The sequence below is a fragment of the Melopsittacus undulatus genome, chromosome 2, assembly GCF_012275295.1.
Source record: "Melopsittacus undulatus isolate bMelUnd1 chromosome 2, bMelUnd1.mat.Z, whole genome shotgun sequence".
Classification (NCBI taxonomy): Eukaryota; Metazoa; Chordata; class Aves; order Psittaciformes; family Psittaculidae; genus Melopsittacus; species Melopsittacus undulatus.
The window spans coordinates 88,535,958-88,552,924 of NC_047528.1; the positions used below are offsets into that span (position 1 = coordinate 88,535,958).

The 16,967-nt window shown below is 39.4% G+C and overlaps 1 protein-coding gene across 1 annotated transcript in view; it reads right to left on the bottom strand.

Moving 5' to 3' along the window:
• PDXK (pyridoxal kinase) overlaps positions 1–16,967 on the bottom strand; it is a 47,793-nt gene that overhangs the window by 15,784 nt on the left and 15,042 nt on the right. The window contains exons 2-3 of the mRNA XM_005151712.4: positions 11,072–11,126; positions 2,172–2,276 (exon numbers count right to left, since the gene is read on the bottom strand). Coding sequence (XP_005151769.1) covers positions 2,172–2,276; positions 11,072–11,126 — 160 coding nt within the window. The remainder of the gene's footprint in view (positions 1–2,171; positions 2,277–11,071; positions 11,127–16,967) is intronic.

Below are 16,967 nucleotides of genomic sequence, written 5' to 3' on the forward strand. Positions count from 1 at the left end.
TTTTTAAATACATTTTGGAGATTTATTTTTTTTACTCATAAATTTGATCAATTCTTAGATATTGCAGAGAAATGCAAAAAGTTTTTGACAAAATGCTTTGTCTTATGTCTGTGAAATATTGTTAATCAGTCAGAAGAGCCAAGCAGAAATTTTTCTTTACAATAACCTGTGATGGTAGACCGGCTGAAAAAAAAAATCCACCAGATTTTGTTTATTAATGATTAATGTTATTGACAGAGGTGTTTCAAAAATATTACACTGATTTGGAGTTTCTCACCTTGAGTATTTTACTCAAAGCAAAATAAATACATGAAGATCTACAAGTAATTAACAGCTACAGAAGTTAACAAAAGTCTTATTTTGTATAATCAGCCTAAAAATAATAGTTTCTATTTCAGCCAAGATATTGACAGCCATCAGACATACAATTACAGTCAAATCCCACCTGCTGACAATTTTTTCCCATGTTTGAACAATCAGATCCGGGTTGTTAGAGGTACAAAGTGCAGTTGTGCACTATAGTGATAGAAAAAAATATAAAATCTGTCTTTTGGCCCTGAATGAAAAAAAATCTGAATTATATGTTTGACCACAGCACAACTGAACACTAAAACACTGAATTTTATTAGGTCTTAAGAAACTAGTGCCATTTCTACCCATGCCTTCTTTTTTTTCCATACTCCATTCTAAAATGGCTACACCCAGAGATATTTTTAAATGAACATGAGCACACTGACCCATCTATTCACAATTCCTATTTGAAAAGGCATATTAATAAATATTTCTTTTATTTTTCTCCAAATTTTTTCTGCTGAAGATTTCTGGTTTTCCTTCTACCATTTTTAATTTCTTTCATCGTTTTGCCAGTATAAGACTGTGACAGCAAAGGAGTTGGAAGTCTCTTCAAAGAGTTGAAAGTAAAATAAAAGACTATATCAACTTAAACATTTACAAATTTTACATACTAACATCTCCTGAAACTCCTACAATATAAAAGTGTGCTTTTCTTGAAAATGCCCTCTGAGTTCCTGTGAGGAAAGAAAGGGTGTTCATCTGTTTTTCAATCACAAAGAACCTATTTATGCTGAAATTAATTTCTTAACCTTTATCCAGTCTATTTTCTATTTAGTCTCCTTTACTTTGGAGATATTTCCTGAAGAAGAACTGACAGTAACTCTTCAGACATGCCACAATCTTCAAGAGAGAATGACTGCTTTATTAGGGTTATGACTCAAACACTTAAAAGTTTTCCCTGTGAATGAAGCACTTTCCTGTATGTGTAGAGATGAAATTAAATCAATAAATCAATAAAGTCTGGCAATATATTTCTGTTTACCTTTAAAAAGTGACTGTTCACAGCTATAAGAAATTGATACTGTAATCTAAACTAGATGCACAGCACTTACTGAGGTAAAACCCAATCAGTAATCTACATTTGAGAAACAGGTATTAGATGAGAAGCAATTTTTATAAAAACTGTACATAGAATTTCTCCTTTCTATAAAACATGCTACAAGAAATTCTCTTTGTCTATATTTATAAGTATTTTTGTCTGAATTTATAAGCAAATACAGAAATACTTCTACGTTTGTTTGCCTAAAGGCAAGCAAATGAAAAACACTGCATGGTCATTATGTCCTGCAGAACTGTATCCATTCAAAGGACCTATACAGTTACAAAAGCCAAAAAAAAAAAAAGTGCATCAAGAGATATGACAAAAATCAAAATCCAACCCTGCTTATAGGTTAGTCTGTATCTAATGCACTGTCCTAGAATGATCAAGTACAAAAAAGGAAGACAGACAACTGTGTATAAAATCATACTATAGCACTAGAGAATGCCAGTCCTGCACATTAAAATAATACTCTGACATTCATCATAATTTTTTTTTTAGTAGACACTCCCAAAACATTAATTAAGGCTGTACATGACCGGCCTGTACAAGTCTGTGAACTATACAAGGCAATCAATTCACCTAAAAGGCTGGAGAATATTGGCTGTTTCCAGCTAAACAGCATGAGCAGTTGAGACTGTAATAGACAGATAAAACTGCAGGAAAAATCAAAGGAGGGAAAAATGCAATTGCTTCGTTTTGAACAAGGAGGGATGTGATTCATATTCTTTACTTTTGTTTACATCTCATAGAACTCCAACAAACAAGCTCTTCTTACCTGTAAGTACATAATCGTACCGGTTGACCTTGTTCAGCTTAAGTCCTTCATACAGCTCATGAAGCTCATCTGAATTTAACACCTGACCCTTCCAGTGGGCATAACCTGCAAAGTAAATGCCAGATAATTTTTAAAGAGCTAGATTTTCTATTTAGGATCATAGATATTAGCACTACAAAGCATTTCCACCTCTTCTCCCATAAAACAGTGCTGCCAAATGAAAGCTGCTGTCAGCAGAACAGTTAATGATGTGCTCAACTGCTTCTTAGTGTCTCTGTTTCCCAAAGGAGCTAGAGTGACTACACTGGAGTTAGAGATTGCCCATTTAGCAGCAAATCGAGCAGAGCACATGAAAGCTCCTACAAGTTTTCTCATGGAGCCTATACAATCACCCCTTTCCTGTGTGGAGGCGGACAAACGTATGGTTTAGATTTCACTGGAGGAGGGTCTCAGTATAATCTATTTTTGTTATCTTATGCTAGAAAATAAAAACAAGCCTGACAGCTAGATGATAAGCCTAAATGGGCTTGTGGATCTGTCTGGATGTAGGCATGCAGCACTGCTGCACCCATCAGGTACGGTATTTGCCAGAACCTTCATATAGGAAATAGAGTGACCACAGAACATTGCCATGGATGCTCTTTAAAAATACAATGGCATCTGCCAGATTTTCTTCCTAAAACAGCACAGTTTTAATGCTGAGGATCCTAGAGGAGGCAAATGAGTATCAAAAAGACACTATAAACAGAGAGATAACATACATACACTCTTATCCTTGAATGATCTTTATGAACTACACACCAATTATTCCTGGCTGAGAAGCAGATGAAGTTACTTGTAAGAAACTGAAATGATTTTAGCAAATAATGGACCAAGCTCCAGGGTAGCCAATTTCAAAGAAAAAAAAAAACCAAAACAAAGATAAATCTTCATTGACAGACATTAAATATTTGTTGAAAAATATAAATGCATCTTGTACCTTATCATCAAAGCCCACCCATCCAGATGGCAGCTATCAGTCTCTCTATATAAGAATGATGCTTCCTCCAGGATATTAAATGAAGCATCCACAATTTAATTCTTCCAACCTTCATGAATCCAGAGTTTGTTTAAAAGCTTATATTTTTATTGACTGGAATTTAGAAAAGTAAAATGTTAAATTAGGTATCTTCTTTCAGACCACTACCCCGTGAAGACAGCGGTATTTTGTTTAACTTCTGCTCTTCGTGTCAGAAAATTCTGTGATAAAAACTGTTGGCTTTGATTTTCAGACTAAACTGTGTTATTAGAATAACTGCCAAAAGGTGCCTAGAGCCTAGGATATGCACATTTTTCAGTTTTCTTTCTTATGAATGAAAATACACCCACAGCAGGGTGAGCAGATGGATCATTTTGTTCTTCTCAGCTCATAAAGGCCTAGCCTCTAAAACACAACTTGCTGCCAGCTGGCTGCGGGACTGAATCACATCAGCCACTACAATTCCTTCCCTAGCGAATGCTTTTTCAAAAGTCTCTATAAGAAATGAAGTGTGAGATTCCTGTATGTTAGGACTGTAGTTCCATCGCAGAACACAGTGATATGCAGAATGGCAAGGCTCAACACCTAGGCATATATCTAGCCACAAGTATATGAGGAACCCTCAACTACAAACTCAAGTATTCAGTTTATTTAACACACATGCAGATGTTTGTTCTGTCACAGCTGCAGCTTCAGAAAGAAATAATCTGCCTTCTCCTCTTCCCCAAATCTCTACTTCTATTAGCACTGCAAAGCCATCCACACAAGGTCACAACAGAATACTTTCACAGCATCACAGAATGGTTTGGGTTGGAAGGGACTTTGAAGATCATAATAGTTCCAACCCCCCTGCCATGGACAGGGACATCTTCCACTAGACCAGGTTCCCCAAAGTCCTGTCCAACCTGGCGTTGAACACCACCCTCATATTGAAGAGCTTACTCCTAATATCTAATCTAAATCTGTCCTCTTTCGGTTTTTATTCCATTGTGCCCATCAATAAAACCAAGTACAGTTATCACCCAGAATCAATGTCAGCTGGCAGAAGAGCAGTCATTCGTTTTACACACAGACATAAAAAATAACTGTGATAGACTGTCAAGACAATCTGTTCTCAGGAGCCATTCCTACAGAGAGACTGCACATTCAATATTTAACTAAGTTCACCTTCCTATGTCAAGCTGTGTTAAACAGCACAGGGTCCGGGTCATACTGATCCTCCACTGAAAGGGAAATAAATACGGAAACAAAATGTTAGGTACTGGCCCAGCTTAACTCAGGAACTGGTAAATTACCTACACAGGGCATGAACTCTGTAGCAATGACTTCCAAGGGTACTTAGAGGAACCTTTTTATTACCTGGTAATACATTTAATACAACCTAATCACACAATAGCTAGAGTAAAAAAAAAAAAGCCTTATGGAAACTCCCAGCAATTCACACAGAAGAAAAATGGTAATGTCTTCACTGAATCTGCAGAGAACTGTGATTTCAGTAGGAGCTGAATCATGTTTGAGTAAAAAGAAAGAAACAAAACCAAAACTGGCAGCAAGATGGGAACAACCCTAAACCCTTTCCTCAGGGTAACTTCAGATACCATTACGAACAAGTGGCAAATCTCATGACCCTGCTTTTATCCCACTCTCCTAGTGGAACCAAATAACAGCTTCTCTAGAGAGACAGAATAAAAAGTCAGTTAGTTATATTAAAAAAAAGGGCTTCACTAACTGAAAGATGGATAATTTGGGGTCCCAGGGAAAGCGACTGTCTTAAGAGGGGAAAGGCAAAAAAGAAGAAAGCTGAGTCTTCCTTGGTTGGTTACAAAACCACCAAGTAATTCTCATCAGTGCTGGACTGAGGGAGCAGAGAGAACACTGAAAATCATGATACAGCTGTCTAAAACTGCACTTGGCTCAGACTAACTGCATTAGTCTCCCCAGTTAGTAATAATTTTAAACACACAGGTAAACATATAAACATCTTTATACCCCTATGCTTACCTGTGCTACAGCCTTTTATTTCAATTAAATGTTACATATTTGCATTTAGCAGATAAGGGAATGAAGAACAGAGAAGATATTAAAACTCTTGTCACTTATCCCTCTAAAATGATGAATGTATTCATTAGACTTCAAGGAAATATCTTGGTTCATGTGTATGAAAAATAAAGAAACCCAGAATCACAACCAAGAGAGCAACTAATACTGCACCAAATATGAGTTTACATACTTTTATTTCTTGCCTTCTTCCACCGATACATTTGGATATTTTTTCTTTGGAATATATTTATAAGCCTCTTAATTACAGAATCACAGAATCCCAAGGGTTGGAAGTGACCTCGAAAGATCATCTAGTCCAACCCCCCTGCAAGAGCAGGGTAACCTAGAGTACATCAAAAACAAGGAGAAAAGAATATAAAATCCATGCCGACCAGGAAAAAAAAAAAAAACCAACAAAAAAACAATCCAAACCAAACATCCCCTGCCTCAAAAAAACAAACAAGCTACCACTTAAGAACAACAAGACACGAAAAATTTCTTTGTTTTCCAACCCAGATCATTCTGTTCTGACATTTGAGTTCCTCCTGTGGCTCTCCCAGCAAAACTATTCCAAGTGCCTTCAATAACCAAGTATTTTACATGGGAAAAAGGAAGAAAGATCTATCATTTAAGGTGCATGATGGGCAGGCTATCTGGTCCCAGCTGTGTTACAAAATCCACATGCAAACTCTGGCAAACAAGCCGGCCTAAACATGACTTCATCTTCAGCTACCACGGGGCCTTCAACAAAACTAGAAATACAGTACCAAATTCTCCACTGGATTTTTTACAAATGGTCAGCGTGGGAGTAAAATACTACCAGTGTTATGCATGAGTGGAGATCTTTTCTTTTTGCCCCACATGCCACAGGTGTGAATGACTCTGTATGGGTGGTAGACTGTGAAGAAACACATCAGCAAGACATAATTGTAATTTCTCATGTATTAGACCTTCCAGCCAACCTAACCACCCACTACACACCCACCAAGTGAAAAAGTGTTTTGCTTGAAAATAAAGCACTGGAAAAAAAAAAAAAAACAAAAAAACTAAACAATAGGCTATTTGTTCTGGAGTAGTTTCAAAGGTAGGATTTGGATGACAAAGTAAACACATTATATGCTTACCATTAACTGACCAATTAAAAACTAAATTGCAAATCATTGAAGAATTAAAAATGCACCCCCAAAAATCAACAACAACAAAAAAAAATCAAATCTAGATTTTTATTTCTGCACATCAGATGATGAGATACTCCTGCAAACAGTACAGTAAAATAGCACAGAATCTTTGTAGTTGCATGACAGCTTCTTTTATCTGTATGTGAAGCATGATGCCACCCAAGGGTGAGTCACTCTTAGGATTAGCTCCTCACTAAGCAACATGACAAACTGTTCTCCCAGGGGGACTGATTTAAAGCACATTTTCCAAATTTCAGGATTATCAGAGACTAAAGAAACCTGTATTTTCTGAGCAGGAGTCAGCAGAAACAGGCCATGGGTATCATACTAATTTAAAGACAGGGAAAAAAAACCCAGTAATGATTCACCAAAGAAAGCCTGTTAGTCATAAATTCTCTCTGCATTTTACCTTTTGCTGACATGACCAGGTTTAAAGATGAGTATGAGGAAAGAAAAAACACCATGTCCAAAATCTTACACACTTTGCTCCCTTTGACCCTCTGGTATGTGGCATTCTTTCAGAAACAAAAGGTTGCAGCTAGATTTTGGAGCAGAGATTTGACCTGCAGCTTTAATGATGACCACAGAAAGGGTTGTCATAACAACTTAGAAAAATAAGATAGAAAAATCAAGTTATCTTCACCCATTCATCCAGCACGATTCCTGTGTATTGGGGAACTGCTCCCCACACAAGCCACAGCACAGTACAGCAGTTTCTATTCATTAATTCCTGAAGTTGTACACTGATTTACAGTTAACAGTGCAAGTTGGTGTGCTGGCATGTTTAAATGTTCAAGCTTAGAAAAGCCTTCATATGAGGCCACCACATGTTCCTACATGCCTCTGTCAAAGAGGAAGTGCAACACCTCTGGGGCTAGAATCTATCCTTCAATTTAAGACACTTTAAGTGTATAAGGGGTTTCATGGAAAAACTGCAGTGTTATAAAACCAGACCTGTCATATAAAGGAATATGTACCCTTCCTTTCTTTTCTATTCCTTCCTCTTCCAGCTAAATGACCAATGTTACCAAATATAATCTTTTATTCACACATGGCAATTGCAAAACACTCACCATATTGTGATTTTTTCTGAAAACTGCTTCCCAAAGTCATGAGGCTCTGCAGCAATCTTTGGGGGTTTTTTTTAATGCATTTACTAAGACAATCAAGACTACAAGGAGAGGAGGAAGAGCAAATAAAATACAAGTAACCCCTAAACACCAAGAGACAAAAAAGTTCCCAATATATTAAAGACTTGTGATTTTTGAGACAGTTTTGGTGTTGGGATGTTCCTACAGGCCTTCTGGAGGTTGGGTGGGAAGATGATCACTGATTGGTTCCTTCTACTATCTTCACTGTCTGCCAAACCTTGAATGAAGCACTGGTAACCTTTCTCCAGGTGTGAGACTATTGAAAAAAAAACTTTCTTCTTTTCTAAGAACCTGGTCATCGTACTGGCAACATAATTTCCCTACCTTCAGACACATTCAGTTTATGGTCCAATAAAACCTCTTCCAAGCTCATTTAACACCCTGTAAAGCTAATTTAATCTTGTAGCTGAAAGCCAGCAAATGACAGGTGCACATCCATTTTGAGTGCCAAGTTATTTCACATGAAAAAATTGCTTAATTTCTGGAAGATTACCACAGTTTTACCCAGCTTTCAAACCCATAACAACAAAACCCCCAAAGCTGCAAAACTGAATACAGTAAAGAAACATAAAGAAGACAAAAGTCACATCTAAGTAGCTCTTAAAAACATGAGAGAACCTTTGTATTGTTCCAAAGGGTACAAGAAGCAGCTTTTTGCCTAAGCATGGCAAGACCCTCACACCTTGTTTAATTATTACCTTTTTTGTGCCTTTCCTCAACAAGCAGATATAGCTTTCTAGCTACCTTTGAAACATTCAGCTCGTATTCCCAGGGTGGCACAGAATTCCTACCAAGATAGGAACATCTTACAGCATTCTGAAAGCTGCATGGAGCTCAATATAGTAAGAGAGAAGAGGCTTCTTGGTCTACTCTCTATTCTGAAAACTATCAGTTTATTAATAAAGCTGTATGTGTGAGATACTAGTAAAGTATTGCAACTTTAGTTGTTTGGCAATTGTTCGTTTGTTCGGTGTCCTGGGTTCAGCAGTAGCCGTCATTTTTTCTCCTTTTTAGTTGCTGCTTCAGCACCTCGGAACAGCACTGATAACACCAATGTTCTTAGTTACTCTCAAATGTTTAGTCTGACCAAGGACTTTCTGAGTCTCATGCTCTGCTAGGGAGGAGGGGAAGCTGGGAGGAAGCAGAGACAGGACACCTGACCCAAACTAACCGAAGAGGTATTCCACAGCACAGCATGTTATGCCCAGGATGTAATTGAGAGTTACCTGGAAGGGCTAGTTCACTGCTCTGTCAGGCTGGGTATCTACGGGTGGTATTTTATTCTCTTCCCTTGTTATTTCCCTTATCATTACTATTGGTGGTAGCAGTAGTGGGTTTGTATTATACATTAGTTACTGGGCTGTTCTTATCTCAGCCCATGGGAGTCACATTCTTCTGATTCTCCTCCCTGTCCCTCCTGGAGCAGGGGGTGGGGGGGAGATGGGGGAGTGAGTGAGTGGGCTGCATGGGCTACTGACTGTACTTAAACCACGATATTTGGTTTTGTTTGACTGCTGTTGAGGGGAGGACTATTGGGTGGGAGGGGTGTTTCAGGGGTTTTTTATTTGGTTTTTGGTGAGTTGTTTTCTGGGGTTTTGTGGTTCGTTGTTTTTGGGGAGGGTGTTTTTGGTTGGTTAGTTGTTTTGGTTTTTTTTGTTTGTCAGAAACAATTTTAGCTCTTTTCCAAGATGTTAAGGTCAGAATTTATTCCTGGATTATTTCTTTTACACACCCCTAGAATTCCTTTATCTAGAGTAGATCTCCCCACAACCAGCCTGCCAAAACCATGACAGTAGATCTGCCTCGATCCAAAAATGTAAAGTTACTTGGAACTCCTTTATGGGTGAAAGGTGTTGCTAAAATAAACATAAATTTCAGCTTTCTTTTTAAAAGTTAAGTCTTCTAGCACTATGAGTGTTAGGAGGTCTGAAAGTATTATGTGAGTGCATCATATTCAGGCTAAGAACCCAAGTGAAAATACACCCAAATGCATTAACACCCCATTCCCTTCCTTCCTTCAGAGCATAATTTAGGATACTTGCTAGCCAATCTGGTTGGGCAGAAAAAGAGAGAACATTATGTCTAGCTCAGTAGTCTTCTGATGTTTGGGTTGGTAATATGATTACAAGTGTCATGGGGACGTAAGGCACAGAAAACAGTACTGAAGACTCCCTTGTTCACAAAGTGAACATGACTGCAGAGTGAACATGCCTATACATGCCTGTGTAGATGTCAGTATTTGTGTTATTTCATTGTCTGCCTTTCATTAGATTACTACCTAACAAAAGAAGTAGCAGAAGAGGACATTACCACATCATATTGTGATAAACACATAAATGTATTGGCTTTCGCAAATCATAGACGTGATTATGTGGATATAACTATACAAGTTTATAGTAACAAAACCAAAGCTCAATAAAGACATAAGCAAACCGGAGTCATATAGTAGAATAATCTGTAAAGTTAAAAAGAAGAAAAGGGGGGGGGGGATTTTGCATGCTTGATAGAAAAAAAGCTAATGCCCATAAAATATAGAGTTAAAGTACTTTTTAGCTTAACTTAGGTTGTAGAAAGAGAACAATGTTTATGTTGTTAGCCTGTGGAATTTAGTGGCCCCACTAAATGTGAGTTAACTGTTTCACACTGGTCCTCTAAAATATCTTTAGTTTTAAAGAACAATGTTTGTGTTGTAAGTCACTGGTGAGATAACAAGATTTAGTGACCCCACTAAACATGAAGGAGTTATTTCACACCATCCTTGTACTTATCAGTTAGTTCAAAGACAGAGCCTCCCGAACATCTGCTAGCTTGGGATACTCCTGTCCTGCTATAAATTTTGCAGGAAGGTCACACTGTTTCAAATCTTTGTTAGTTATTAGAATAATTACAGCTACGGCTGGTTTTAGTGAGTTGTGTAATTACTGGGACGTCCAACTCTGCCAAAGGTGAAAAGCACACTGCAAGGAAGACTGCTTACTTCATCTTGAAGACCCCTACTCACATGAGGAAGACTGATTACTTCATCCTCAAGACCCCCACTCACAATTATTGAAGAGCACTGCGCAGACGCCAAGAGGAGGAGACTTATGACAATAAATTACTGGACTTAATTATAATGTTTCCTGCCTATATGCAGGGATTATGAATATGTATGTGACTAATGGAATTGTAAAAGTATATAAACCTGTAACAAATACTGATCACTTGCACCTCTGGCTACGGTCATGCGCCCAGTGCTGTTTGCTTTTGCTTTATTGACTTTGTCCCTTAATAAAACCTTGTTACCTTGTTTAGAGAAGTGGATTCATATTTCACAATATCATGCCTAATCCCATATCCAGACTTTTGTGAGACTTGAAAACATGAAAATTACATTTCTGTCCTGTATCCTGAAAGTGTGACTGAAAACATAAACCTGATCTCCTTTCCACTGTCCTGTGATGAGGTGAGCCACATGTTAAATAGAGCTGAGACACTGTGGGATGGTACTTGAAGATGCATATAAAATTTTACCTGTATGGTTTGAAAACTGAACAGAGTTCACCGTATCAACTTCAAATCCCAAAACCTGTAACAGAACACAGGAATATTTTTTTTAATAACACGTTTGTTAACACATCATCAACATCACAAAACACAAGAAAGGATCCTTATTCCACAGTGCATATTTAAAAATCTTAAGTGTTGGTTTAAAATGAAAGCTGAGTCAACATACATTCAGCATAAACAAACAATGCAGTACTTTCCTACAGCACTGAACATGGAACAAAAGTGACATTGGAAACAGAATTAGAAAAACAGGGTTCTGGATCCGCCGGCTAGAGTCCATCTGGAGATAAGGATGGAGAGACTGGTCCAGCAGCAGGCACTGAAGAAAGCCTTGGCTAATCTTTCTTAGCAAGAAAAGCAGTCTAAATTTCAAGGTTCTAAATGAATGCAAAATATGGAGGGAAGATGCTGTTAACATTTCAGAAAGCAAATCTTTCTAAAGGGTGACAGAAGAATCTTAAAAGGGATCAGTGTTATAAGCCATACTTGGATGTCACAAGCAGCTTCTTTACAACTACAAAAGAACAGAAAGAAAGCACAGAGAATTAATCTGGGACATGATTAGGCAATGAAAGGGAGAGAGCTCTTAAAAACACAAAGTAAAAAAAGCCCAAAGCATGCTCCAAAAACCACCTGCTACCTTGCATTAAGGCAATTCAAATACTGAAACATCCATGAATTTGGTAGTATAATCAAGAAACACATTCTTGCTGCCCAAAGGGAGCTAAATATAATGAAAATAAGAGCATCAAATAAGGAGAAAACTAATGAGGGTTTTTAATCTAGCAATATGTGCTTAATACAGACAGGTACTGCTGCTCAAGCTATTTTTAGACATTTTTACCTGCCATGAAAGAAATTCTAATGCAACAATGATGTAACAGTCTGACATTTGTTTCCTCATCCTACTTGCTCTGAGTAAGAATTCTCCTCAAAAGAAGAGCTGCTATGTATGGCTCAGTGAGTCATACCAAGAGATAATAGTAATGACGCATCACTGTTTATGATCCACTTTCAGGCAATTTGCTGATGGGGGAGTGAACAAATGAAGCTTTGTTAGTCACGTTTTTCACTGAGATCATAGAATCATAGGATAGTTAAGATTGGAAAGGACCTCAAGATCACCTAGTTCCAACCCCCCTGCCATGGGCAGGGACACCTCACACTAAACCATATCACTCAAGGCTTCATCCAACCTGGTCTTGAACACCACCAGGGATGGAGCATTCACTACCTCCCCGGGCAACCCATTCCAGTGCCTCACCACCCTAACAGTAAAGAATTTCTTCCTTAGATCCAGTCTAAATCTCTGCTGTTTAAGTTTCAACCTGTTACCCCTTGTCCTGTCACTACAGTCCCTAATGAATAGTCCCTCCCCAGCATCCCTATAGGCCCCCTTCAGATACTGGAAGGCTGGAAAGAGGTCTCCACGCAGCCTTCTCTTCTCCAGGCTGAACAGCCCCAACTTTCTCAGCCTGTCTTCACACGGGAGGTGCTCCAGCCCACTGATCATCCTCGTGGCCCTCCTCTGGACTTGTTCTAACAGTACCATGTCCTTTCTATGTTGAGGACACCACAACTGCACACAATACTCCAAGTGAGGTCTCACAAGAGCAGAGTAGAGGGGCAGGATCACCTCCTTTGACCTGCTGGTCACGCTCCTTTTGATGCAGCCCAGGATACAGTTGGCTTTCTGGGCTGTGAGTGCACACTGCTGGCTCATGTTCATTTTCTCATTGACTAACACCCCCAAGTCCTTCTCCGCTGGACTACCATGAATTCCCTTTTTGCCCAACCTGTAGCTGTGCCTGGGATTGCTCTGACCCAGGTGTAGGACCTTGCACTTGGCATGGTTAAACTTCATGAGGTTGGCATCAGCCCACCTCACAAGTGTGTCAAGGTCCCTCTGAATGGTATTCCTTCCCTCCAGCGTATCAACAGAACCACACAGCTTGGTGTCATCAGCAAACTTGCTGAGGGCACACTCAATTCCATTGTCCATGTCAGCGACAAAGATATTAAACAAGACCGGTCCCAACACCGATCCCTGAGGGACACCACTCGTTACTGGTCTCCAGCCAGACATTGAACCGTTGACCACAACTCTTTGAGTGTGACCATCCAGCCAGTTCTTTATCCACCAAGTGGTCCACCTATCAAATTGATGACACTCCAATTTAGAGACAAGGATGTCATGTGGGACAGTGTCGAACACTTTGCACAAGTCCAGGTAGATGACGTCAATTGCTCCACCCCTGTCCATCACTTTTGTAGCCCCGTCATAGAAGGCCACCAAATTGGTCAGGCAGGATTTTCCCCTAGTAAAGCCATGCTGGCTGTCACCAAGCACATTTCACTTTTTCATGTGCCTTAGCATGCCTTCCAAGAGAATCTGCTCCAGGATTTTGCCAGGCACAGAGGTGAGACTGACTGGTCTGTAATTCCCTGGGTCATCCATTTTCCCCTTCTTGAAAATGGGGGTTATATTTCCCTTTTTCCAGTCATCAGGAACTTCACCTGTCTGCCATGATTTTTCAAATATGATGGCCAGTGGCTTTGCAACTTCATTCACCAGCTCCTTCAGGACCCGCGGATGGATTTCATCAGGTCCCATGGACTTGTGTACATTCAGGTTCTTAAGATGGTCTCGAACCAGATCCTCATGTACAGTGGGCCCAAGGTCTAAGTTTTCACAGTCCCTGTTTCTGCCTTCCAAGACTTGGGTGCTGTGGTCAGAGCCTTTGCCAGTGAAGACCGAGGCAAAGAAGCCATTCAGAACCTCAGCCTTCTCCAAATCCTGTCTAGCCAGGTCTCCTGAAAGCTTCCAGAGGAGTCCTACATTGTCCTTAGTCTGTTTTTTAGCCGCTACATACCTATAAAATCCCTTCCTATTATCTTTAACATCCCTTGCGAAGTTTAGCTGCAATTGGGCCTTAGCTTTCCTAACTTGGCCCCTAACTACCTGGACAACATCCCTGTATTCATCCCAGGCCACCTGTCCTTGCTTCCACCTTTTATAAGCCTCTTTTTTCTTGTGAATTTTTCTCAGCAGCTCCTTATCCATCCAAGGAGGTCTCCTGGCCCTCCTGCTGCACTTCCTTCTAGTCGGGATGCAACACTCCTGAGCTTGTAGTAGGTGATCCTTGAATATTAACCAAGAGTCTTGGGCCCCCTTACACTCAAGGGCTATATCCCTTATATCTGCTAAGCAGATTCCTGAAGAGGCCAAAGTCTGCTCTCTTGAAGTCCAGGGCAGTGAGCTTACTGCACGCTCTTCTCACTCTCTTGAGGACCTCAAATTCGACCATCTCGTGATCACTGCATCCAAGACTTCCCTGGAGAGTCACATTTCCAACAAGCCCTTCCCTGTTGGTGAGCACGAGGTCAAGCAGGGCACCTCTCCTCATCGGCTCCTCTATTGCTTGCAGAAGGAAGTTGTATTCCACACAATCGAGAAATCTCCTAGATTGCTTGTGCCAGGCCGTACCATTGCCCCAACAGATGTCAGGGTGGTTGAAGTCCCCCATGAGAACAAGGGCCTGCGAGTGTGAGATGCACACCTCTCCCTTTTATCCATGAAGGCAACCCCTTCACATGTATTAAAAATCTCTGGGTTTATGGTGCCAGGCATTAGGTTTTCACTGTGCATGTACTTTCTTTTGTACATGAAAGCCATTAAGTGATAAGCCCTTATTTCAAACCCTGGGCCATTACAAGATGGAGGTACGTGCTGCAACAGGTAGTCCCTTCTGCCCACAACGCTGCATTTCTGTAGCTCAGAGTCAACAAAGGTCTTCACAGAGTAAGTCTCTTCTTTAATATACAATAGAGGTTTCTGTTAATTCCTAACCAAAAAGAAAAGTAATTTTACATTAATGATAGAATGGTGGGTTGTCTCATCCTGAACAAGTTAAAATTAACCTCAGCTAGTACTCTCACCCCAGGTTTTTGTTTTGCCTTTATTTTAAAGGCACAGGAATTCAAGGGGTGGGAACATGGCAATACCTCAGTTATTATTATCATAACCAATACATTGTTATGAACTTTGTGCATGCTTTTCAAATAAATAAATGAGAATATTGCCTCTAACCAGACTGTCATCCCATATTCATTTCCCCTCCCTGCAATGAACAAACTTAAGTAGTTCTATTTTCCTTCAAATGTCTTAGCAACAATTGTGACTTAATCCATTTCTCTCCAATATTCAGATCATGTCTCTCCAATTATTTAACACCCGACACTACAAAACATACTTACTATGATTTACTAACTAATGAGGTTTACACTTAGTGCTTTACGGAAGAAGAGCATGAATAAGTACTTGTAAGGAAGGCTGTTACTACAGCACAGATAAGCACTGTAGCAGCTGATGGTCACCAAAAGAGCAGTCCTTCTTTACTGTCTCCTCCAGCACCAGCTACCATTTGATTTCTTATCAAGCTGTTTCGTAGGATCAGGGATTTTTGGGTTTTTTTGGCCAGTTAGTCTGCTCAGCCAGCAGAAGAGAAAATATAAGGGAGGCCACCTCTACCAGAGACAGCTGGGTGCCAGGCTAGCTGAGCTGTACACTTGGTAAAAGAAAGCTTCAAAGCTTCAAAAGCAAGTGCATTTGAATAGTTGAGGAAAAGTCACGACAGCTCAAATTCTGTGAGGGAGCTTGATATTCTCAATTTTCTCATCAGTGCAAAACTGGCTAAACAGCCTTTAAAGATTTCCAGATAAGCACTTACTGGTCTTAGTCTACTCTGTCACAGTTTGTCATTTGTTCTAAGGTTTTGTTTAGAATAAACGTCGATGACTCATCTAACACACCTAATTACAAAACCCTGTAGTTCTGATTCAACCCTCAAAATAAGTCCTGTTAGTCCAAGGAATTGCATTTATGAGGATTCTTATCAAAACAGAGTAATTAAAAGACATAAAATGTCATATAAAAACAAAGTACAATTATAACCTCTAATTAGTACTACGTTTGAAATAAGAGCAACAGATGTTAAGGTCTAGGCTTAGTAAAGAGTATTAAAATAATCAGAAAAAATGTTGAAGTCATGGCAAGCCAGCACGTTTGCTACCAAGGGAAACTGCATTGAAAAGTCATGGAATTTAGTCATCAGATGGCCTGAAAACAAGGTATATTTGAGTGCTAAAATCAGCTTTTGACAGCAATCACCTCTTCTACCACTACAGAGAAAACGGTGTCTTAATTTTGGTTTGCTTAGTTTATTTTAACAAGCTTGTAATTTCAAGTGAATTTTCCTCCCTAAACTGATTAAATAGCAACACTAGTAACTATCATCCATGCATATCTAAATGACCATACATATCAGAAACAGTTTGATTCACTGAATTATAAATACTTTCCTCACTTCCAAAAGGCAATGTATTCAGAAGATGTCTTGTTAAATCTTTTTAATATATACTTGTATTTTTAATTTCTTGGCCAGAGCTAACTAAAAGCATCGATTCTGGATTTCTACCCAAACAGTTTAAAAGACAAATTCAAACTGGTAATGGTTTATTAAGGTCCACCAGAATACTCCATTGTCTCTATGGTTTGGTTAAAGTAATACAGCAGAAGCCACAAGTAGCACATTGCCAGGTCCACCTGTGTGACAAATGCCTTTACTGAGATACCAACAGTTTCACCTCTAACTCCTTGATGCACTACTTTCCCTCTGCTTCCTGAGCTCCTCTGCATATCAGTCTGCCACATTTGCAAAATGACTGAAGTTTGGGTGTTAAAACTGTCTTTTTGTGTGTGTGTGTAGGCATGTATGTGTTCCTTGCACCTCTGAGTAAATAAACTGAAGGCGCTCACTCCACTTGGATTTTGCCAATGGCAGCACTAATGCCTTCAAAT